Source organism: Nesoenas mayeri, assembly GCF_963082525.1.
Source record: "Nesoenas mayeri genome assembly, contig: SCAFFOLD_97, whole genome shotgun sequence".
Taxonomy (NCBI): Eukaryota; Metazoa; Chordata; class Aves; order Columbiformes; family Columbidae; genus Nesoenas; species Nesoenas mayeri.
The window spans coordinates 16,132-40,147 of NW_027660023.1; the positions used below are offsets into that span (position 1 = coordinate 16,132).

The 24,016-nt window shown below is 63.0% G+C and overlaps 1 protein-coding gene across 1 annotated transcript in view; it reads right to left on the reverse strand.

Moving 5' to 3' along the window:
* Positions 1–23,996, reverse strand: part of LOC308052402 (multifunctional procollagen lysine hydroxylase and glycosyltransferase LH3-like) — a gene marked incomplete at its 5' end in the record, with an annotated part of 28,391 nt that extends 4,395 nt beyond the window's left edge. The window contains 18 exon segments of the mRNA XM_080364482.1: positions 1,231–1,335; positions 2,321–2,386; positions 4,493–4,606; positions 5,447–5,588; positions 6,107–6,232; positions 8,441–8,545; positions 10,129–10,251; positions 11,062–11,075; positions 11,622–11,753; positions 12,309–12,410; positions 13,484–13,581; positions 13,679–13,742; positions 16,447–16,559; positions 18,630–18,724; positions 20,767–20,899; position 20,902; positions 23,184–23,275; positions 23,891–23,996. Coding sequence (XP_080220608.1) covers positions 1,231–1,335; positions 2,321–2,386; positions 4,493–4,606; positions 5,447–5,588; positions 6,107–6,232; positions 8,441–8,545; positions 10,129–10,251; positions 11,062–11,075; positions 11,622–11,753; positions 12,309–12,410; positions 13,484–13,581; positions 13,679–13,742; positions 16,447–16,559; positions 18,630–18,724; positions 20,767–20,899; position 20,902; positions 23,184–23,275; positions 23,891–23,996 — 1,731 coding nt within the window.
* Between the last annotated feature and the right edge of the window lie 20 nt (positions 23,997–24,016).

Here is a 24,016-nt window from a genome sequence, read left to right on the forward strand (position 1 = left end):
ACCCGCCATTGGGCCATCAACCCATCATTGGGCCACCAGCCTCGCCATTGGGCCACCAACCCCATTGTTGGGCCACCAACCCCATCATTGGGCCATCAACCCGCCATTGGGCCACCAACTCCCATCATTGGGCCACCAACCCATCATTGGGCCACCAACCCCGTCATTGGGCCACCAACCCGCCATTGGGCCACCAACCCCGCCATTGGGCCACCAAACCCGTCATTGGGCCACCAATCCCGTCATTGGGCCACCAACCCGCCATTGGGCCACCAGCCCCGCCATAGGGCCACCAACCCCGCCATTAGGCCACCAACCCGTCATTGGGCCACCAGCCCGCCATTGGGCCACCAACCACGTCATTGGGCCACCAACCCGCCATTGGGCCATCAACCCATCATTGGGCCACCAGCCCCGCCATTGGGCCACCAACCCCATTGTTGGGCCACCAATCTCATCATTGGGCTAGTAACCCTGCCATTGGGCCACCAACCCCATCATTGGGCCACCAACTCCCATCATTGGGCCACCAACCCATCATTGACCCAACACAACCTCAACGTCATCACCATCCCATCCAACTCCACCCCATGGCCACCAACGTCCCCAACGCGGCCACCACCCCTTCACCCTCATGGCCACCAACCTTGTGGCCACAAACCACCCCCCTGTGGCCACCATGTTCCCCTTGGGGCCACCAACCTCCATCATTGACCCAACACAACCTCAACCTCAACGTCATCTCCATCTCATCCAACTCCACCTCATGGCCACCAACGTCCTCAACGTGGCCACCACCCCTTCACCCTTGTGGCCACCAACCTTATGGCCACCAACCACCCCCCCCGTGGCCACCATGTCCCCCTTGGGGCCACCAACCCATCATTGACCCAACTCAACCTCAACGTCATCACCATCTCATCCAACTCCACCCCATGGCCACCAACGTCCCCAACGTGGCCACCACCCCTTCACCCTTGTGGCCACCAACCTTGTGGCCACCAACCACCCCCCCGTGGCCACCATGTCCCGCTTGGGGCCACCAACCCCCATCATTTGGCCACCAACCCATCATTGACCCAACACAACCTCAACCTCAACGTCATCTCCATCTCATCCAACTCCACCCCATGGCCACCAACGTCCCCAATGTGGCCACCAACCCTTCACCCTTGTGGCCACCAACCTTGTGGCCACCAACCACCCCCCTGTGGCCACCATGTCCCCCACCTCATGATGGTCTTGGCTCCATTTCCCATAATCCTCCACTTCATCCAACAGCTCTTGGCAAAACTCCTCCGAGAAGAGCGGGAACTGGTAGACGTCGGGACAGGGCTGGGGGGATGGGGACAATGTGGGGACCCCCCAAACTTTGGGGACCCCCCCCAAACCACTGGGGACCCCCCCCAAACCTCTGGGGACCCCCAGAACCCACCAAGGACCCCCCAAAACTCCCAGAGACCCAACGCAGGTGACAAAGTCTTTCTATGGGACTCATGGGTCCCCAAGATGTTCTCAAGGTCTTGGGGGGGTCCCCAAAATGCATCCTTGGGGTTGGGGTGTCCCCAAGGTGTCCCCAAGGTGTCCCCAAGGTCCATGGCTGGGTTTTGGGGGGGTGGCTAAAATCTGGGGGTCCCCAAGTTCTTCTGCAGGGTTTGGGGACATCTCAGGTGGTCCCCAAGGTCCATCTGTCCCCACAAGGGGTGTCCCCAAGGTCCATCCCTGGGATTTGGGGTGTCCCCAAGATCTGGTGGTGTCCTCAAGGTCTGGGGTGTCCCCAAGATCCATCCCCAGGTCTGAGGGTGTCCTGGGGGTCCCCAAGTTCTTCTCCAGGCTTTGGGGACATCTCAGGAGGTCCCCAAGGTCCATCTGTCCCCACAGGGGGTGTCCCCGGTGTCCCCAGGTTTGGGGGTGTCCCCAAGGTCTGGGGTGTCCCCAAGATCCATCCTCAGGTCTGGGGGTGTCCTGGGGGTCCCCAAGTTCTTCTCTAGGCTTTGGGGACATCTCAGGAGGTCCCCAAGGTCCATCTGTCCCCACAGGGGGTGTCCCCGGTGTCCCCAGGTTTGGGGGTGTCCCCAAGGTCTGGGGTGTCCCCAAGACCCATCCTCAGGTCTGGGGGTGTCCTGGGGGTCCCCAAGTTCTTCTCCAGGCTTTGGGGACATCTCAGGAGGTCCCCAAGGTCCATCTGTCCCCACAGAGGGTGTCCCCAGTGTCCCAAAGTTTGGGGGTGTCCCCAGGGTCTGGGGGTGTCCCCAAGGTCTGGGGGTGTCCCCAAGGTGTCCCCAAGGTCCCTCCCCGGGTTTTGGGGTCCCCCCGGTACCTCCTGGTAAAGGTTCTCCTGGAAGATGCGGCTGTAGTTCTGGTGCAGGTACTTCTCCTCCCAGTCCTGGGGACACGGTTATGGGGTTACTGGGGTTACTGGGGGTTACTGGGGTCACTGGGGGTCACTGGGGTTACTGGGGGTCACTGGGGGTACTGGGGTTCCTGGGGTTACTGGGATCACTGGGGTTACTGGGGGTACTGGGGTCACTGGGGTTATTGGGATCACTGGGGTTATGAGGTTACTGGGATCACTGGGATCACTGGGGTTACTGGGGGTTACTGGGATCACTGGGGTTACTGGGGTCACTGGGGTTACTGGGATCACTGGGGTTACTGGGGTCACTGGGGTTACTGGGGTTACTGGGGTTACTGGGGTTACTGGGGTCACTGGGATCACTGGGGTTACTGGGATCACTGGGGGTACTGGGGTTACTGGGGTTACTGGGGTTACTGGGATCACTGGGGTTACTGGGGTCACTGGGGTTATGGGGTTACTGGGATCACTGGGGTTACTGGGGTCACTGGGGTTATGGGGTTACTGGGGTTACTGGGGTTACTGGGGTCACTGGGATCACTGGGGTTACTGGGATCACTGGGGGTACTGGGGTTACTGGGGTTACTGGGGTCACTGGGATCACTGGGGTTACTGGGGGTACTGGGGTCACTGGGGTTATTGGGATCACTGGGGTTATGAGGTTACTGGGGTCACTGGGGTTACTGGGGGTTACTGGGATCACTGGGATTACTGGGGTCACTGGGGTTACTGGGGTCACTGGGGTTACTGGGATCGCTGGGGTTACTGGGGGTTACTGGGGTCACTGGGATTACTGGGGTCACTGGGGTCACTGGGGTCACTGGGGTCACTGGGGTTATTGGGATCACTGGGGTTATGAGGTTACTGGGATCACTGGGGTTACTGGGGGTTACTGGGATCACTAGGATTACTAGGGTCACTGGGGTTACTGGGGTCACTGGGGTTACTGGGATCGCTGGGGTTACTGGGGGTTACTGGGGTCACTGGGGTTACTGGGGGTTACTGGGATCACTGGGATTACTGGGGTCACTGGGGTTACTGGGGTTATTGAGATCACTGGGGTTATGAGGTTACTGGGGTCACTGGGGTTACTGGGGGTTACTGGGATCACTGGGATTACTGGGGTCACTGGGGTTACTGGGGTCACTGGGGTTACTGGGATCGCTGGGGTTACTGGGGGTTACTGGGGTCACTGGGGTTACTGGGGGTTACTGGGATCACTGGGATTACTGAGGTCACTGGGGTTACTGGGGTCACTGGGGTCACTGGGGTTATTGAGATCACTGGGGTTATGAGGTTACTGGGGTCACTGGGGTTACTGGGGGTTACTGGGATCACTGGGATTACTGGGGTCACTGGGGTTACTGGGGTCACTGGGATCACTGGGGTTACTGGGATCGCTGGGGTTACTGGGGGTTACTGGGGTCACTGGGGTTACTGGGGTTACTGGGATCACTGGGGTTACTGGGGTCACTGGGGTTATGGGGTTACTGGGATCACTGGGGTTACTGGGGTCACTGGGGTTATGGGGTTACTGGGGTTACTGGGGTTACTGGGGGTTACTGGGATCACTGGGATTACTGGGGTCACTGGGGTTACTGGGGTCACTGGGATCACTGGGGTTACTGGGGTCACTGGGATCACTGGGATTACTGGGGTCACTGGGGTTACTGGGGTCACTGGGATCACTGAGGTTACTGGGATCACTGGGGGTACTGGGGTTACTGGGGTTACTGGGGTCACTGGGATCACTGGGATCACTGGGGGTTACTGGGGGTACTGAGGTCACTGGGATCACTGGGATCACTGGGGTTAGAGATCACTGGGGTTACTGGGGAGCTGCCAGAGATTGGGGTGCAAGGGAAGGGGGGGCACTGGTGTTACTGGGAGGAACTGGGAGGCACCACAGGTGCCCTGGGGGATTCCCAGTGGGGTGTTACTGGTCTATACTGGTTTATACTGGTGTGAACTGGTCTCACCCGGGGGTTGCGCGGCAGCTCCCACAGGTCGGGGTGGGGGGCACTGGTGTTACTGGGGGGAACTGGGAGGCACCACAGGTGTCTGGGGGGTTCCCAGTGGGGTGTTACTGGTCTATACTGGTTTATACTGGTTTATACTGGTGTGAACTGGTCTCACCCGGGGGTTGCGCGGCAGCTCCCACAGGTCGGGGTGGCGCCGGCTGCTGTTGTAACCCGATGTCACCAGCAGGTGACCAAACTCCTCCCGGTTGGTGACATGGAGGAACAGACCCTGGGGATGGGGGGATGGGGGGGGGGGGAGGGGCAGGTTAGCCCCTCCCCCACCACCATGTCACCCCGCCCCGTGACTCCTCCCCCAAAAACAGGGTCCCCTCCCCCACCCCAGTGTCACTCCTCCCCCCCCCGCCCCTACCCAGGGACATGGGGACAGGGGGACATGGGGACAGGGGGACATTGGGATATGGGGACAGGGGGATATGGGGATAAGGGGACATGGGGACAGGGTGACATGGGGACAGGGGAGATAAGGGGATGTAGGGACAGGGGGGGACATGAGGATATAGGGACATGGGGACAGGGGGACATGGGGGACATGGGGATATAGGGACAGTGGGACATGAGGATATAGGTACATGGGGACAGGGGGATATGGGGACATGGGGGACAGAGGGACAGGGGGACATGGGGGCAGGGGGACTTGGGGATATGGGGATGGGGGGACAGGGGGACAGGGGGATATGGGGGCAGGGGGACATGGGGGACAGGGGGGACGTGGGGACAGGGGGATATGAGGACAGGGGGACATGGGGATATGGGCATGGGGACTTGGGGATATGGGGATGTGGGGACAGGGGGATGCGGGGATGGGGGGGACAGGGGGACATGGGGACACGGGGACATGGGGACAGGGGGACAAGGGAACAGGGGGACATGGGGACAGGGGGACATGGGGATGTGGGGATATAGGGACATGGGGACAAGGGGGACAAGGGGGATATGAGGACAGGGGGATATGGGGACATGAGGACATGGGGACATGGGGACATGGGGACATGGGGACATGGGGACAGGGGGACATGGGGACATGGGGACAGGGGGACAGGTGTCGTACCCGCTCCCGCGCGCGCCGGCAGAACGCCATGTCGGGGTCGGTGTCGGGGCGGGTGAACACAGGTCCGTCCCCCAGAGGGCCCCGCAGGGCGGCCCCGCTCACCAGGTAGGCGTGGCTTATGTAGGGCACGTTCCACACCCCCCTGGCCACGCCCACAGCGCCGTTAGGGGCGGGGCCAGGGAAGGACACGCCCCCCCCCACTTTAACACAGCACCGCCCCTTTAAATGGAGCTGGCGGGAAACGTGGCTTGTGGGGGCGTGGCTTATGGGGGGCGTGGTTCCAGGTAGGCGAGGCTAAAAGGGGGCGTGGCTCCCAGAAGGGGGCGTGGCTTCTGGAGTGGGGGGGGTGGGGCGTGGCTTTTGGGGGAGTGGCTTAGGGGCGTGGCTACAAGGGGGCGTGGCTACCAGAAGGGGGTGTGCGGGGGGGCGTGGCTTGGAGAGGTGTGGCTCTTGGGGGCGTGGCTTAGGGGCGTGGCTCCATGTGGGCGTGGCTCCAAGGGGGTGTGGCTAAGGGGGCGTGGCTTCTGGGGTGGAACAGAGAGATGGATGGAACCCCATGTCTGAAAGGGGGGGGGGGGGGCACCATGGGGCGTGGCTTAGAGGGGTGTGGCTTAAGGGGGCGTGGCTTAAGGGGGCGTGGCTTAAGGGGGCGGGACCCACCTGCGCTTGCCCTGGACGATGTCGACATAATCCTGGGAGCGGGCGTAATAACCATCGGGGCTCAGGGCGCCCCAAAAGTTGGACCAGAGCTGCCCCGGGCGGGAGAGCAGGGGGGCCAGGACCTTCCTAGGGGGGGGGAGAAGGGTCAAAGGTCAGGGGGTCATGGGGGGGGGTGAGGGGGGGCTGGGGGTTTTGGGGTCCCTGGGGGAGTCAGGGGGTCCATGGGGGTGCTGGGGGGGGTCCCATGGGGGTCCCTGGGCGGGGTCAGGGGGACACATGGGGGTCAGGGGGTCCCTGGGTGGGGTTGGGGGTCCCATGGGGGAATGAGGGGGTCCATGGGGGTGTTGGGGGTCCCATGGGGGTCAGGGGGTCCCATGGGGGAATCAGGGGGTCCATGGGGGTCAGGGGTCCCTGGGGGGGTCAGGGGTCCCTGGGCGGGGTTGGGGGTCCCATGGGGGAATGAGGGGGTCCATGGGGGTGTTGGGGGTCCCATGGGGGTCAGGGGGTCCCATGGGGGAATCAGGGGTTCCATGGGGGTCAGGGGTCCCTGGGGGGGTCAGGGGTCCCTGGGGGGGGTTGGGGGTCCCATGGGGGAATGAGGGGGTCCATGGGGGTGTTGGGGGTCCCATGGGGGTCAGGAGGTCCCATGGGGTAATCAGGGGGTCCATGGGGGTCAGGGGTCCCTGGGGGGGTCAGGGGTCCCTGGGTGGGGTTGGGGGTCCCATGGGGGAATGAGGGGGTCCATGGGGGTGTTGGGGGTCCCATGGGGGGTCAGGGGGTCCCTGGGGGGGTCAGGGGGTCCCATGGGCCTCAGAGGGTCCATGAAGGTTTGGGGGGGGTCCCATGGGGGTCAGAGGGTCCCTGGGGGGTTTGGGGGGGTCAGTGGGTTTTGGGGGTGGTCCCTGGGGGGTTTGGGGGGGGTCAGTGGGGTTTGGGGCATCCCTGAGGGGTTTGGGGGGGTCAGTGGGGTGTGGGGGGGTCAGAGGGGTGTGGGGTCCCTGGGGGGTTTGGGGGGGTCAGAGGGGTGTGGGGGGGGTCCCTGGGGGGTTTGGGGGGGTCAGTGGGGTTTGAGGGATCCCTGGAGGTTTTAGGGGGGTCAGTGGGGTTTGGGGGGTCCCTGGTGGGGGTTTGGGGAGGTCAGTGGGGTTTGGGGGGTCCTGGGGGGTTTGGGGGGGTCAGTGGGGTGTGGGGGGGTCAGTGGGGTTTGGGGGTGTCCCCTGGGGGGTTTGGGGGGGTCATTGGGGTGGGGGGGGTCCCTGGGGGGCTTGGAGGGTCAGTGGGGTTTGGGGGGTCCCTGGAGGGTTTGGGGGGTCCCTGGGGGGTTTAGGGGGGGTCAGTTGAGTTTGGGGGGTCCCTGGAGGGTTTGGGGGGTCAGTGGGGTGTGGGGAGTCCCTGGGAGGTTTGGGGGGTCAGTGGTGTTTAGGGGGGTCAGTGAGGTTTGGGGGGTCCCTGGGGGGTTTGGAGGGGTCAGTTGGGTTTGGGGGGTCAGTGGGGTGTGGGGGGTCCCTGGGGGGTTTGAGGGGGTCATTGGGGTGGGGGGGGTCCCTGGGGGGCTGGGGGGTCAGTGGGGTTTGGGGGGTCCCTGGAGGGTTTGGGGGGTCCCTGGGGGGTTTAGGGGGGTCAGTGGAGTTTGAGGGGTCCCTGGAGGGTTTGGGGGGGTCAGTGGTGTTTAGGGGGGTCAGTGGGGTTTGGGGGGTCCCTGGGGGGTTTGGAGGGGTCAGTTGGGTTTAGGGGGTCCCTGGAGGGTTTGGTGGGTCAGTGGGGTGTGGGGGGTCCCTGGAGGGTTTGGGGGGTCAGTGGGGTTTGGGGGGTCCCTGGAGGGTTTGGGGGGGTCAGTGGTGTTTAGGGGGGTCAGTTGGGTTTAGGGGGTCCCTGGGGGGTTTGGGGGGGTCAGTGGGGTGTGGGGGGGTCAGTCGGGTTTGGGGTGTCCCTGGGGGGTTTGGGGGGGTCATTGGGGTGGGGGGGGTCCCTGAGGGGCTTGGGGGGTCAGTGGGGTTTGGGGGGTCCCTGGAGGGTTTGGGGGGTCCCTGGGGGGTTTAGGGGGGTCAGTGGAGTTTGGGGGGTCCCTGGAGGGTTTGGAGGGTCAGTGGGGTGTGGGGGGTCCTGGGGAGGTTTGGGGGGGTCAGTGGGGTTTGGGGGGGGTCAGTGGGGTGGGGGTGGTCAGTAGGGTGTGGGGGGTCCCTGGGGGGTTTGGGGGGGTCAGTGGAGTTTGGGGCATCCCTGGGGGGTTTGGGGGGTCATTGGGGTTTGGGGGGTCAGTGGGGGGTTTGGGGGGGTCAGTGGGGTGTGGGGGGTCCCGGGGGGGTTTTGGGGGGTCCCGGGGGGGTCAGGCACCGGTTCTGGCGCAGGAGGGCGCGCAGGGCCCCGCGGTGGCTCAGGGTGACGTCCCCGTCCAGGCTCAGGTAGTGCTGGCACTGGGGGTCCCGGCGGCACAGGGACCTGCGGCCCCCCCGGAGTCACCGGGGGCACCCACGGGCCCCCCCATGTCCCCCTGCCCCATGTCCCCAGTGTCCCCATGTCCCCAGTGTCCCCATGTCACTCTGCCCCCATACATTCCCATTTCCCCATAGATCACTCTATCCCCATACATGTCCCCATACATCCCCATACATTCCCATGTCCCCATACATCCCCATGTCCCCATACATGTCCCCGTACATCCCCATATATTCCCATGTCCCCATACATCCCCATGTCCTCATATATGTCCCCATACATCCCCCTGTCCCCATATATCCCCATGTCCCCATACATCCCCCTGTCCCCATATATCCCCATGTCCCCATACATCCCCATGTCCCCATACATCCCCATATATTCCCATGCCCCCATACATGTCCCCATACATCCCCATGTCCCCATACATTCCCATGTCCCCCTACATGTCCCCATACAAGTCCCCATACATGCCCCCATGCATGTCCCCATATGCCCCCTTGTCCCCATACATGTCCCCATACATCCCCATGTCCCCATGCATGTCCCCATATGCCCCCTTGTCCCCATACATGTCCCCATACATCCCCATGTCCCCATACATCCCCATGTCCCCATACATCCCCATATATTCCAATGTCCCCATACATCCCCATGCCCCCATACATGTCCCCATACATCCCCCTGTCCCCATATATCCCCATGTCCCCATACATCCCCATGTCCCCACACACTCGTATACATTCCCATGTCCCCATACGTGTCCCCATACATGTCCCCATACATCCCCATGTCTCCATACATTCCCATGTCCCCCTACATGTCCCCATACATGACCCCATACGTCCCCCTGTCCCCACACATGTCCCCATACATTCCCGTGTCCCCATACACGTCCCCATACATCCCCATGTTGCCATACATGTCCCCATACGTCCCCCTGTCCCCATACATGTCCCCATACATTCCCATGTCCCCATAGATCCCCCTGTCCCCATACATGTTCCCACATATGTTCTCATACGTATTCCCATAGATCCCCCTGTCCCCACACATGTTCCCATACGTCCCCATGTCCCCATACATCCCCCTGTCCCCCACACATGTCCCCATACATCCCTCTGTCCCCATACATGTCCCCATATGTCCCCATGTCCCCATACATGCCCCCATACATCCCCCTGTCCCCGTACATTCCCATGATGTCCTCATGTACCCATATATCCCCCTGTCCCCATACATGTTCCCATAGATCCTCATGTCCCCATACATGTCCCCACACATGTCCCCACACATTCCCCTGTCCCCATACATCCCCATGTCCCCACACATGTCCCAATACATTCCCGTACATTCCCCTGTCCCTATACATCCCCATGTCCCCATACATCCCCATACGTTCCCGTACATCCCCATGTCCCCACACATCCCCATACGTTCCCATGTCCCCACACATCCCCATATGTCCCCATGTCCCCATACATCCCCATACGTTCCCGTACATGCCCATGTCCCCACGCATCCCCATACATTCCCATGTCCCCATACGTTCCCATATCCCCATACATCCCCATACGTTCCCATACATTCCCATGTCTCTGGCCGCGTCCCCCCCCAGCCCCGTCCTGGGGTCCCAGGAGCTGTGCGGATGCGAAGTGACGGCGCAGCCGCGGCCACAGCGCGGTGACATGGGACACGAGCTGCGGCACCTGGGGACAGGGACATGGACATGGACATGGGGACATGGGACACGAGCTGCGGCACCTGGGGACAGGGACATGGACATGGACATGGGGACATGGGACACGAGCTGCGGCACCTGGGGACAGGGACAGGGGACATATATGGGGACATGGGACACGAGCTGCGGCACCTGGGGACAGGGACATGGACATGGATATGGGGACATGGGACACGAGCTGCGGCACCTGGGGACAGGGACATGGACATGGACATGGGGACATGGGACACGAGCTGCGGCACCTGGGGACAGGGACATGGACATGGACATGGGGACATGGGACACGAGCTGCGGCACCTGGGGACAGGGACATGGACATGGACATGGGGACATGGGACACGAGCTGCGGCACCTGGGGACAGGGACATGGACATGGGGACATGGACATGGGGACATGGGACACGAGCTGCGGCACCTGGGGACAGGGACATGGACATGGACATGGGGACATGGGACACGAGCTGCGGCACCTGGGGACAGGGACATGGACATGGACATGGGGACATGGGACACGAGCTGCGGCACCTGGGGACAGGGACATGGACATGGACATGGGGACATGGGACACGAGCTGCGGCACCTGGGGACAGGGACATGGACATGGGACATGGACATGGGGACATGGGGACATGGGGACATGGGACATGAGCTGCGGCACCTGGGGACAGGGGGACATGGACATGGGGACATGAGACATGGGGACACGAGCTGCGGCACCTGGGGACACGGGGACAGGGGACATGGGGACATGGGACATGGGGACATGGGACATGGGGACACGAGCTGCGGCACCTGGGGACAGGGACATACATGGGGACAGGGGACAGAGCGACATGGGAACATGGGACATGGGGACAGGGGACATGGGGACATGGGGACATGGGGACAGGGGGATATGGGGATATGGGCACAGGGGGACATGGGGATATGGGGACATGGACAAGGAGATATGGGGACATAAAGACAGGGAGACAGAGGGACATGGGGACATGGGGACAATGGACAGGGGGACAGGGGGACATGGGGACATGGGGACAGGGCGATACGGGGATATGGGGACATGGGAACAGGGGAACAGGGGGGTATGGGGAACAAGGGGGACATGGGGACAGGGAGACTGGGGGACATGGGGACATGTGGCCAATGGGACATGGGGATATGGGGACAGGGGACAGGGGGACATGGGGACAGGGGGATATGGGGACAGGGGGGATAATGTGACATGGGGACAGGGGGACATGGGGACAGGGGGACATGTGCATAATGGGATATGGGGATATGGGGACATGGGACATGGGACATGGGGACATGGGGACAATGGGGACAAGGGCCCCGCACCCCGCAGTGCAGGAAGAGGCGCAGGCGCTGTGGCGGGTAATCCAGCAGCAGGAGGCGCTGCAGGAACTGCCGCACGAACGGGATTGGCTGCTCCAGGAACACGCCCACCAGCACGCGCGGAAGCTCCGCCCCCTGCGGACCCCCGCAGCGTCAGCACCCAGACACCCCCCGGCACCCCAAAAACAACCCCCGGCACCCCATAAACACCCCCCGGCACCCCAAAAATCGACCCTGGCACCCCAAAAATCGACCCCGGCACCCCAAAAATTGACCTCGGCACCCCAAAATCAACCCCGGCACCCCAAAAATCGACCCCGACACCCCAAAAATTGACCTCGGCACCCCAAAAAACCCCCAGGGACCCCAAAAATCAACCCCAGCACCCCAAAAAACCCCAGGGACCCCAAAACCGTCAGCACCCCAGAAACACCCCCGGCACCCCAAAAATCAACCCCGGCACCCCAAAAATCGACCTCAGCACCCCAAAAAACCCCCAGGGACCCCGAAACCCCCTCAGACCCTCCCCGACCTTGTCCAGGGGTCAAGGTCAAGTTCAAAGCCCCTGCAGCCCCATAGAGTCCCATAGGGAGCCCATAGCACCCCAAAAACACCCCGCAACACCCACTGGACCCCCAAATCAACCCCCAGCACCCCAAAACTCCCCCCAGGGACCCCCCACCCCCATACCGGGACCCCGTCCAGGGGTCGAAGGTCAAGGTCACAGTCGCCGCAGCCGCCCTCGTAGCTCCAGCCTGAGGGGACGTAGTTCCCCAGGTAGTTCAACTGCAACTGGGGGGGGGGGGGGGGGGGGATGAAAATTGGGGGTCCCCAGGGAACCCCAAAACTCCTGAGTCACCCCAAAACCCCCAGGGACCCCAAAGGCCCCTGTGACCCCCCCAAGGACCCCAAAACCCTCTGGGACACCCCAAAAGTTCACAGGGACCCCACAAACCTCAGGGGACCCCAAAATCTCCAGGGACCCCCCCAGTGAACCCCAAAATCCCCAGGGACCGCCCCAGTGAACCCCAAAACCCCTCTGGGAACCCCAAAAGCACCCAGGGACCCCAAAACCCCCCTGTGACCCCCCCAGGGACCCCAAAACCCGCTGGGAACCCCAAAACCCCTCTGGGGACCCCAAAAGCCCTCAGGGACCCCAAAAGCCCATTGGGGACCCCAAAACCCCCCGCCCTCCCCCACCAAATATTGGGGACCCCCCTCAACCCCCCAACACCCCCCAGAGACCCCAAAACTCGTTAGTGGGTTTAGGGGGGTCCCTGTAGGTTTTGGGGTGTCCCAAGGGTTTGGGGGGGATCATGGAGGCCCTGGGGGGCCCCATGGATTTGGGGGGGGTCCCCAAAATTTTGGGGGGGGCCCCCATGATTTTGGGGTACCCCCTGTACATTGGGGGAGCTGTTGCCATAAATCACCATGGCTAACACATAGGGGGGTTTTGGGGTGAATTTGGGGGGTTGGGGGGCAAATTTGGGGGAGTTAGGGGGTCTGGGGGGGTCCCCAAAATTTTGGGGGGGCCCTCATGATTTTGGGGACCCCCCGTATCGTGGTGGGTCCATTGCCATGAAACATCATGGACAACATGTGGGGGGGCTTGGGGTGAATTTGGGGGTCCTGGGAGGGTCCCAGGGGTTCGGGGGGGGTCCCCAAAATTTGGGGGGGCCCCTATGATTTTGGGGACCCCCCTGTACCTTGGTGGGTCCATTGCCATGATTCACCATGACCAACACAAAGGGGGATTTTAGGGCGAAATTAGGGGGTTGGGGGAGCAAATTTGGGGGGTTTTGGAGGTCTGGGGGGGTCTCCAAAATTTTGGGGGGGCCCCCATGATTTTGGGGACCCCCCTGTACCTTGGTGGGTCCATTGCCATGAATGACCACGGGCAGCGAATCCGTCACCACGTTGCGCACCCGAACCCCCCCCGGCTGGAACTTTAGCACCACTTCATCTATTTTGGGGGGGGGGGGGAAGGTTTAGGGGACCCCCCCTGTACCCCAATATTTTGGGGGGGGTCCCCAAAACCCCCCTTGAACCCCTAAATTTACCGAGGGCGCCGTTGAGGTTCTGGAAGATGTGCGAGTGGTGGTCAAGGGCAAGACCAAGTTCATCCTGGGGGGGGAATATTGGGGTTCGGGGGGGGGTCCCAAAAATTGGGGGGGGTTATGGCGGTCCCTAAAAATGGGGGGAGGGGGTATGGGGGGGTTTGGGGGGGTTACAGGAGGTTTTGGGGGGGAAATGGGGGTTAGGGGGGTGAGGAAGTATTGGGGTTCGGGGGGGTCCCAAAAATTGGGGGGGGGAGGGCCAAAGGGGGTCTTAGGGGAATAAATAAGAGGTTAGGGGCGTCACCAAAAATAGGGGATCCAGGGGGGTTTGGGGGAGTCCGGGGGGGGGTTGGGGTTCAGGGGGGATTTGGGGGTTCAGAGGGGGTTTGGGGGGGGGTCCTGGGGGGGTTCTGGGGTTCAGCAGAAATTTGGGGGTGCAGGGGTGGATTTGGGGGTTCAGGGGGGGATTTGGGGGGGTCCTGGGGGGGTGTTGGGGTTCAGGGGGGATTTGGGGGTGCAGAGGTGGATTTGGGGGTTCAGGGGTGGATTTGGGGGGGGGGCTGGGGGGGGGGTTTTGGGGTTCAGGGGGGATTTGGGGGTTCAGGGGGGTTTGGGGGGGTCCTGGGGGATATTTTGGGGTTCAAGGGAGATTTGGGGGGGTGTGTTATTTGGGGGGGCTCATCCAAATATGGGGGTTCATGTAGAAGCGGGTGTAGAACAGGGGGGGATTTGGGGGTCCAGGAGCATTTGGGGGGGTCCTGGGGGGTATTTTGGGGTTCAGGGGGGTCCCGGGGGGGGTGTGTTATTTTGGGGGGCTCACTCAAATATGGGGGTTCATGTAGAAGCGGGTGTAGAACAGGGGGGGATTTGGGGGTCCAGGAGCATTTGGGGGGGTCCTGGGGGGTATTTTGGGGTTCAGGGGGGATTTGGGGGTTCAGGGGGGGATTTGGGGGGGTCCCGAGAGGGTGTGTTATTTTGGGGGGGCTCACGCAGATATGGGGGTTCAGATAGAAGTGGGTGTAGAACGGGGGGGGATTTGGGGGTTCAGGGGGGTTTGGGGGGGTCCTGGGGGGTATTTTGGGGTTCAGGGGGGTCCTGTGGGGGGGTGTTATTTGGGGGGGCTCACCCAGATATGGGCGTCCAGGTAGAAGCGGGTGTAGAACAGGGGGAGATTTGGGGGTCCAGGAGCATTTGGGGGGGTCCTGGGGGGTATTTTGGGGTTCAGGGGGGTCCGGGGGGGTGTGTTATTTTGGGGGGCTCACACAGATATGGGGGTTCAGATAGAAGTGGGTGTAGAACGGGGGGGATTTGGGGGTTCAGGGGGGTTTGGGGGGGTCCTGGGGGGTATTTTGGGGTTCAGGGGGGTCCTGTGGGGGGGTGTTATTTGGGGGGGCTCACCCAGATATGGGGGGTTCAGATAGAAGTGGGTATAGAATGGGGGGGGATTTGGGGTTCAGGGGGGTTTGGGGGGGTCCTGGGGGGTATTTTGGGGTTCAGGGGGGTCCTCGGGGGGTGTGTTATTTTGGGGGGGGCTCACCCAGATATGGGCGTCCAGGTAGAAGCGGGTGTAGAACAGGGGGAGATTTGGGGGTCCAGGAGCATTTGGGGGGTCCTGGGGGGTATTTTGGGGTTCAGGGGGGTCCGGGGGGGTGTGTTATTTTGGGGGGGCTCACACAGATATGGGGGTTCAGATAGAAGTGGGTGTAGAACGGGGGGGGATTTAGGGGTTCAGGGGGGTTTGGGGGGTCCTGGGGGGTATTTTGGGGTTCAAGGGGGTCCTGGGGGGGTGTGTTATTTTGGGGGGGCTCACACAGATATGGGGGTTCAGATAGAAGTGGGTGTAGAATGGGGGGGGATTTGGGGTTCAGGGGGGTTTGGGGGGGTCCTGGGGGGTATTTTGGGGTTCAGGGGGGTCCTCGGGGGGTGTGTTATTTTGGGGGGGCTCACACAGATATGGGGGTTCAGATAGAAGTGGGTGTAGAACGGGGGGGGATTTGGGGTTCAGGGGGGTTTGGGGGGGTCCTGGGGGGTATTTTGGGGTTCAGGGGGGTCCTGTGGGGGGGTGTTATTTGGGGGGGCTCACCCAGATATGGGGGTTCAGATAGAAGTGGGTATAGAATGGGGGGGATTTGGGGGTTCAGGGGGGTTTGGGGGGGTCCTGGGGGGTATTTTGGGGTTCAGGGGGGTCCTCGGGGGGTGTGTTTATTTTGGGGGGGCTCACCCAGATATGGGCGTCCAGGTAGAAGCGGGTGTAGAACAGGGGGAGATTTGGGGGTCCAGGAGCATTTGGGGGGGTCCTGGGGGGTATTTTGGGGTTCAGGGGGGTCCGGGGGGGTGTGTTATTTTGGGGGGGCTCACACAGATATGGGGGTTCAGATAGAAGTGGGTGTAGAACGGGGGGGGATTTGGGGGTTCAGGGGGGTTTGGGGGGGTCCTGGGGGTATTTTGGGGTTCAAGGGGGTCCTGGGGGGGTGTGTTATTTTGGGGGGGCTCACACAGATATGGGGGTTCAGATAGAAGTGGGTGTAGAATGGGGGGGGATTTGGGGTTCAGGGGGGTTTGGGGGGGTCCTGGGGGGTATTTTGGGGTTCAGGGGGGTCCTGTGGGGGGTGTTATTTTGGGGGGGCTCACACAGATATGGGGGTTCAGATAGAAGTGGGTATAGAACGGGGGGGGATTTGGGGGTTCAGGGGGGTTTGGGGGGGTCCTGGGGGGTATTTTGGGGTTCAAGGGGGGTCCTGGGGGGGGGGTGTTATTTTGGGGGGGCTCACCCGGATATGGGGGTTCAGGTAGAGGCGGGTGTAGAACAACTGGTCGTCGTCGTCGTCGCGGAAGCGCCAACGCTCCACCAGGCGCCAAACGGCCGGAGCGAACCCCAAAAATCCTGGGGGGGGGACACCCCAAAATTAACCCCCCCATAGGGAACTCCAAAATTGGGACTCCCGGGGGAGGCAAACCTCAAATTAACACCTTTTGAGGGGACCCAAAATGGAACATTCCGCCCTCAGGGGGGACCCCAAAATGGGACATTCCACTATTGGGGGGGGAACCCCAAAATGGGACATTCCACTCTTAGGGGGGGACCCCAAAATGGGACATTCCACTCTTGGGGGGGACTCCAAAATGGGACATTCCACTCTTAGGGGGACCCCTAAAATGGGACATTCCACCCTGGGGGGGGACCCCAAAATGGGATATTCCACTCTTAGGGGGGGACCCCAAAATGGGACATTCCACTATCGGGGGGGACCTCAAAATGGGACATTTCCACCCTCATGGGGGGACCCCAAAATAGGAACCACTTGGGGGGAACCCCCAAAATTACAGCCCCAAGGGGGCGACCCCAAAAGTTCCCCCAGCCCCCATGGACACCCCCAATCTGCCCCCCCCCTTCCTCCCCCATAGATGTGTCCCCAGGACCCCCCCCACATCCCCTCCAGGACCCTCCCAAACTCTTCACGACTCCCCAAACCCCCATAACCCCCCATGACCCCCCCAAACCCCCATGTACCCCCCACATTAAGGAAGGATTTACCCCCCCCCAGGACCCCCCAAATCCCCAAGACCCCCTCCAAAAAGACCCCCCCCAAACCCCCAAGACCCCCCCAAACTCCCCCTGTATCCCCCACATTAAGGAAGGATTTGCCCCCCCAAAAAACCCCCCAAACACCCAAGACCCCCCCAAACCCCCCGTACCCCCCACATTAAGGAAGGATTTACCCCCCCCAGGACCCCTCAAATCCCCAAGACCCCCCCCAAAAAAGACCCCCTAAACCCCCAAGACTCCCCCAAACTCCCCTGTACCCCCCACATTAAGGAAGTATCTACCCCCCCAGGGACCCCCCAAACCCCCAGGACCCCCCCACATTAAGGACGGACTTACCCCCCCCCAGGACCCCCCCAAAACCCTCAGGACCCCCCCAAACCCCCCTATACCCCCCAAATTAAGGAAGGATTTGCCCCCCCCAGGACACCCCAATAACCCCCAAGACCCCCCCCAAAACACCCCCCAAACCCTCAAGACCCCCCAAACCCCTATGTACCCCCCACACTAAGGAAGGATTTGCCCCCCCAGGACACCCCAATAACCCCCAAGACCTCCCCAAACCCCCCTGTACCCCCCCACATTAAGGAAGGATTTACCCCCCCAGGACACCCCAATAACCCCCAAGACCCCCCCAAACCCTCCTGTACCCCCCCCACATTAAGGAAGGATTTACCCCCCCCAGGACCCCCCAAATCCCCAAGACCCCCCCCCAAAAACACCCCCCAAACCCCAAGATCCCCCCAAACCCCCATGTACCCCCCACACTAAGGAAGGATTTGCCCCCCCCAGGACACCCCAATAACCCCCAAGACCCCCCCAAACCCCCCTGTACCCCCCCACATTAAGGAAGGATTTACCCCTCCAGGACACCCCAATAACCCCCAAGACCCCCCCAAACCCTCCTGTACCCCCCCACATTAAGGAAGGATTTACCCCCCCAGGACCCCCCCAAATCCCCAAGACCCCCCCCCCCAAAAGACCCCCCCAAACTCCCAAGACCCCCCCCAAACCCCCATGTACCCCCCAAACTGAGGAAGGATTTCCCCCCCCCAGGACCCCCCAAACCCCCCCAGGACCCCCCATAACCCCCCATGACCCCCCAAACTAAGGAAGGATTTGCCCCCCCAGGACCCCCCAAAACCCCAAGATCCTCCAAACCCCCAGGACCCCCCAAACCCCCACGTACCCCCATAACCCCCCAGGCCCCCCCAAACTGAAGAAGGATTTGCCCCCCCAGGCCCCCCCAAATCCCCCAGTACCCCCATAACCCCCCAAACCAAGAACCCCCCCCATATCACCCAAACCCCCACGTACCCCAAACTGAGGAAGGATCCGCCCCCCCCACGACCCCCCCAAGACCCCCAGGACCCCCCATAACCCCCCAGCCCCCCCAAAACCCCCACGTACCCCCCGAATTGAGGAAGGCTTTGCCCCCCCGTGGGGGGGGGGGGGTAGGACGCCGCCAGCTCCTCTTGGGGCCAACAAAAGCCCTCGGCCGAAAACAGCACCCCCACCCCCCCCCCACCCCCCCCCCGCCCCCCAAAACTGCTCCAGCAGCTCTTGGGGGCCCCCGGCAAACAGAACGTCGTAGCTGGGGGGGGGGGGACACAGGGGGACAAGGGGGGGACAAAGGGACAAGGTGGGGGCAAAGGGACAAGGGGGGGATGACAAGGGGACAATGCGGGGACAGGGGGACAAGGGGGGGGACAGGGGGACAATGGGGGGGCAAAGGGACAATGGGGGGACAAAGGGACAACGGGAGGGGACAGGGGGACAATGGGGGGACAAAGGGACAAGGTGGGGGAAAGGGGGACAATGAGGGGACAAAGAGACAATGGGGGGACAAAGGGACAAGGGGGGGACGGGGGGGGGACAGGGGGACAATGGGGGGACAAAGGGACAATGGGGGGGGACAGGGGGACAATGGGGGGACAAAGGGACAAGGTGGGGAAAGGGGGACAATGGGGGGACAAAGGGACAAGGGGGGGACAAAGGGACAAGGGGGGGGACGGGGGGGGGACAGGGGGACAATGGGGGGACAAAGGGACAAGGGGGGAGACAGGGGGACAATGGGGGGACACAGGGGGACAATGGGGGGACAAAGGGACAAGGTGGGGGAAAGGGGGACAATGGGGGGCAAAGGGACAATGGGGGGACAAAGGGGACAATGAGGGGGGACAGGGGGACAATGGGGGGACAAAGGGACAAGGTGGGGCAAAGGGACAAGGGGGGGATGACAAGGGGACAATGGGGGGACAAAGGGACAATGGGGGATGACAAGGGGACAATGGGGGGACAGGGGGGACAAGGGGGGGACAGGGGGACAATGGGAGGACACAGGGGGACAATGGGGGGACACAGGGACAAGGTGGGGACAAAGGGACAAGGAGGGGGACGTGGGGGGACAGGGGGACAATGGGGGGACAAAGGGACAAGGGGGGGGACAGGGGGACAATGGGGGGGCAAGGGGACAATGGAGGGACAAAGGGACAACGGGGGGGGACAGGGGGACAATGGGGGGACAAAGGGACAACGGGGGGGGACAGGGGGACAATGGGGGGACAAAGGGACAAGGGGGGACAAAGGGACAAAGTCAGTCTGGTGGCATTAGGGGCACCTGAACCCCCCCCCATCGTGTCATTTGGACCCCCTCCCCCCCCCCCCCCAAATTAATATAGAAACACACATGGACCTCCAGACCCCCACGTGTGTCCCCATGTCCCCCTGTCCCCAAATCAACCATGTCCCCATATCCCCATGTCCCTGTCCCCATACCTCCATACCCCCATGTCCCCCTGCCCCTTGTCCCCATATCCCCATATCCCCATGTCCCCTGTCCCTGTGTCCCCACATCAACCATGTCCCCATATCTCCTTGTCCCCCTGTCCCCAAATTAACCATGTCCCATACCCACATCCCCATATCTCCTTATCCCCTGTCCCCATATCCCCCTGTCCCCCATATCCCCATATCCTCCTGTCCCCATGTCCCGCAGTCCCCATATCCCATGTCCCCCTGTCCCATGTTCCCTGTCCCCCTGTCCCCATATCCCCATGTCCCCCTGTCCCCATATCCCCATATCCCATGTCCCCCTGTCCCCATATCCCCATGTCCCCCTGCCCCCATGTCCCCATATGCCCATATCCCCCTGTCCCCACGTCTCCATACATCCCCATGTCCCCATATCCCCCTGTCCCCATGCCCCCCTGTCCCCAAATCAACCATGTCCCCATATCCCCATGTCCCCATCCCCATACATCCATATCCCCATATCCCCCTGCCCCTTGTCCCCCATATCCCCATGTCCCCTTGTCCCCATATCCCCCGTCCCTGTGTCCCCACGTCAACCATGTCCCCCTGTCCCCATATCCCCATGTCCCCCTGTCCCCATATCCCCAATGTCCCCCATGTCCCCATATCCCCCTGTCCCCCATTTCCCCTGTCCCCTTGTCCCCATATCCGCATGTCCCCCTGTCCCCCCATCCCCATGTCCCCCCGTCCCCCTGTCCCTGTCCCCCTGTCCCTGTCCCCCTGTCCCTGTCACCTGTCCACAAACAGCACCAGCAGGTCCTGCCGTGTCCTCAGCGGGGCCATCGCGCTCTTGAGCCACCGAACCTTCTGTCCCCCCCCGACCGTGTGCGCCACGTCCCCGCCCCGCCACGCCTGGCCCAGCCCAGCGTCTGGGGACAGGGGGGACAGACAGGGGACAGACAGGGGACGGGGGGACAGGGGGACATGGGGACATGGGGACAGGGGGGACAGGGGGGACAGACAGGGGGACGGGGGACATGGGGACAGGGGGGACACGGGGATATGGGGACAGAGGGACATGGGGATATGGGGACAGAGGGACATGGGGGACAGGGGGGACATGGGGGGACATTGGGGGGACATGGGGGGACATGGGGGATATGGGGACATGGGGATATGGGGGACGGGGTGGGACATGGGGGACATGGAGGGACAGGGGGGACAGGGGGGGACAGGGGGATATGGGGATATGGGGAGAAGGGGACATGGGGATGAGGGGACATGGGGACATGGGGATATGGGGACAGGGGGATATGGGGACAGGGGGATATGGGGACAGGGGGACATGGGGATATGGGGACAGGGGAACATGGGGGACAGGGGGACATGGGGATATGGGGACATGGGGACATGGGGACATGGGGGACATTGGGGATATGGGGACAGAGGGATATGAGAATATGGGGACAGGGGGACATGGGGACATTGGGGATATGGGGACATGGGGATATGGGGATATGGGGACATGGGGATATGGGGACAGGGGGATATGGGGACAGGGGGACGATATGGGGACAGGGGGACGATATGGGGACAGGGGGACATTATGGGGACAGGGGAACATGGGGAATGGGGACGGGGGACATAGGGACATTGGGGATACGGGGACATGGGAACATGGGGATATGGGGACAGGGGGACATTGGGGACAGGGGGACATTGGAACATTGGGACATTGGGGATATGGGGACAGGGGACATTGGGGACATGGGGACACACAAGGGCCAGGGGGGGGACAGCACCACATCACCTTTGTGGTTCTTGACCCCCCCCAACCCCTCAGTGCCACCCCCATAGGGTTCCCCGCTGTGGGCCCCCCCCCACCCCTGGGTCCCTCCCCGAACTCCTGGGTCCCCCCACCCCTGGGTCCCCCGAACTCTTGGGTCCCCCCACCCTTTGGGTCTCTCCTCGAACTCCTGGGTCCCCCCCACCCTTTGGGTCCCCCCCACCCTTTGGGTGCCCCCCCCCACCCCCAGGTACCTCCCCGAACTCCTGGGTCCCCCCACCCTTTGGGTCCCTCTCACCCTTTGGGTCCTCCCCCGAACTCCTGGGTCCCCCCAAACTCCTGGGTCCCTCCACCCCTGGGTCCCTCCCCGAACTCCTGGGTCCCCCCCACCCCCGGGTCCCTCCCCGAACTCCTGGGTCCCCCCACCCCTGGGTCTCCCTGAACTCCTGGGTCCCCCCGAACTCCTGGGTCCCCCCACCCTTTGGGTTCCCCCGAACTCCTGGGTCCCTCCCGAACTCCTGGGTCCCTCCCCAAACTCCTGGGTCCCCCCCCACCTCTGGGTCCCCCCACCCCTGGGTCCCCTCCCGAACTCCTGGGTCCCCCCGAACTCTTGGGTCCTTCCTTGAACTAATGGGCCCCCCCAACCCTTTGGGTCCCTCACCGAACTCCTGGGTCCCCCCCGAACTCCTGGGTCCCTCCCGAACTCCTGGGTCCCTCCTGAACTCCTGGGTCCCCCTACCCCCGGGTCCCTCCCCGAACTCCTGGGTCCCCCTACCCCTGGGTCTCCCTGAACTCCTGGGTCCCCCCGAACTCCTGGGTTCCCCCACCCTTTGGGTTCCCCCGAACTCCTGGGTCCCCCCCCGAACTCCTGGGTCCCTCCCGCACTCCTGGGTCCCCCCTGAACTCCTGGGTCTCTCCCGCACTCCTGGGTCCCCCCTGAACTCCTGGGTCCCTCCCCAAACTCCTGGGTCCCCCTCCACCTCTGGGTCCCCCCCTACCTCTGGGTCCCCTCCCGAACTCCTGGGTCCCCCCGAACTCCTGGGTACCCCGGCACTCCTGGGTCCCTCCCGAACTCCTGGGTCCCTCCCCGCACTCCTGGGTCCCCCCCGAACTCCTGGGTCCCCCCCAACCCTTTTAGGCCCCTCCCCCCCAACCCTTTGGGTGTCCCCCCCACCCCCAGGTACCCCCCCAAACTCCTGGGTCCCCCTCAAACTCCTGGGTCCCCTCCGAACTCCTGGGTCCCTCCCGAACTCCTGGGTCCCCCCCAAACTCCTGGGTCCCCCCCGAACTCCTGGGTCCCTCCCGAACTCCTGGGTCCCCCCCGAACTCCTGGGTCCCTCCCGAACTCCTGGGTCCCCCCCCGAACTCCTGGGTCCCTCCCGAACTCCTGGGTCCCCCCCGAACTCCTGGGTCCCCGTGCCCACCTGCACGCTGTAGTTGAAGCGCTTTGCCGAGCGCAGGAACCGCTCGTACCCGTCGGTCGCCTCGGTCGCCACCGTCAGCACCAGCAGCTGCTCTGGGGTCAAAGGTCGTGACCTCTGACCCCGCCTCCATGACCTCTGACCCCTCCCCGTGACCTCTGACCCCTCCCTGTGACCTCTGACCCCTCCCCGTGACCCCTGACCCGCCACATTCCCACCAACAAACACTGACCCGCCCCTCCCCCGGTGACCTCTGACCCCTGGTGACCCCGCCCCCGAACATTGCCCTTGTGACCTTTGACCCCCCGGTGACCTCCATCTGCTCCCTGTGACCCCTGACCCCCAATGACCTCTGAACCAAATGACCCCTGACCCCTCCACGTGACCTTTGACCCCTACCCAATGCCCTCTGACCTCCGGTGATCTCGACCCCCCAGCATCACCCTTGTGACCTTTGACCCCAGCTGATACCTCCCTGTGACCCTTGACCCCTCCCCTACAACCTCTGACCCCCAATGACCCCTGACCCCGACCCCCATGACCCCAAATGACCCCTGGACCCTCCCCCAGACCCCGTGACGTCTGACCCCAATGACTCCAATGACCCCCCGGCCCCTCCCCTGTGACCCCGACCCCCAATGACCCCCTTGCCCCCTCCGCACCCCCCTCCCCCCCTCGCTGACCCCTGACCCCGTGACCCCGTGACCTACCAGACCCGGGCGGCCCCCGGGAGCCCGCGGGGGGCACCAACACCCCCAAAAGCAGCGGGAGCAGCGGCAGCAGCGGCCGCGGGGCGCGAACCGGCGGCTCCGCCATGGCGCCGCCACCCAGACTGC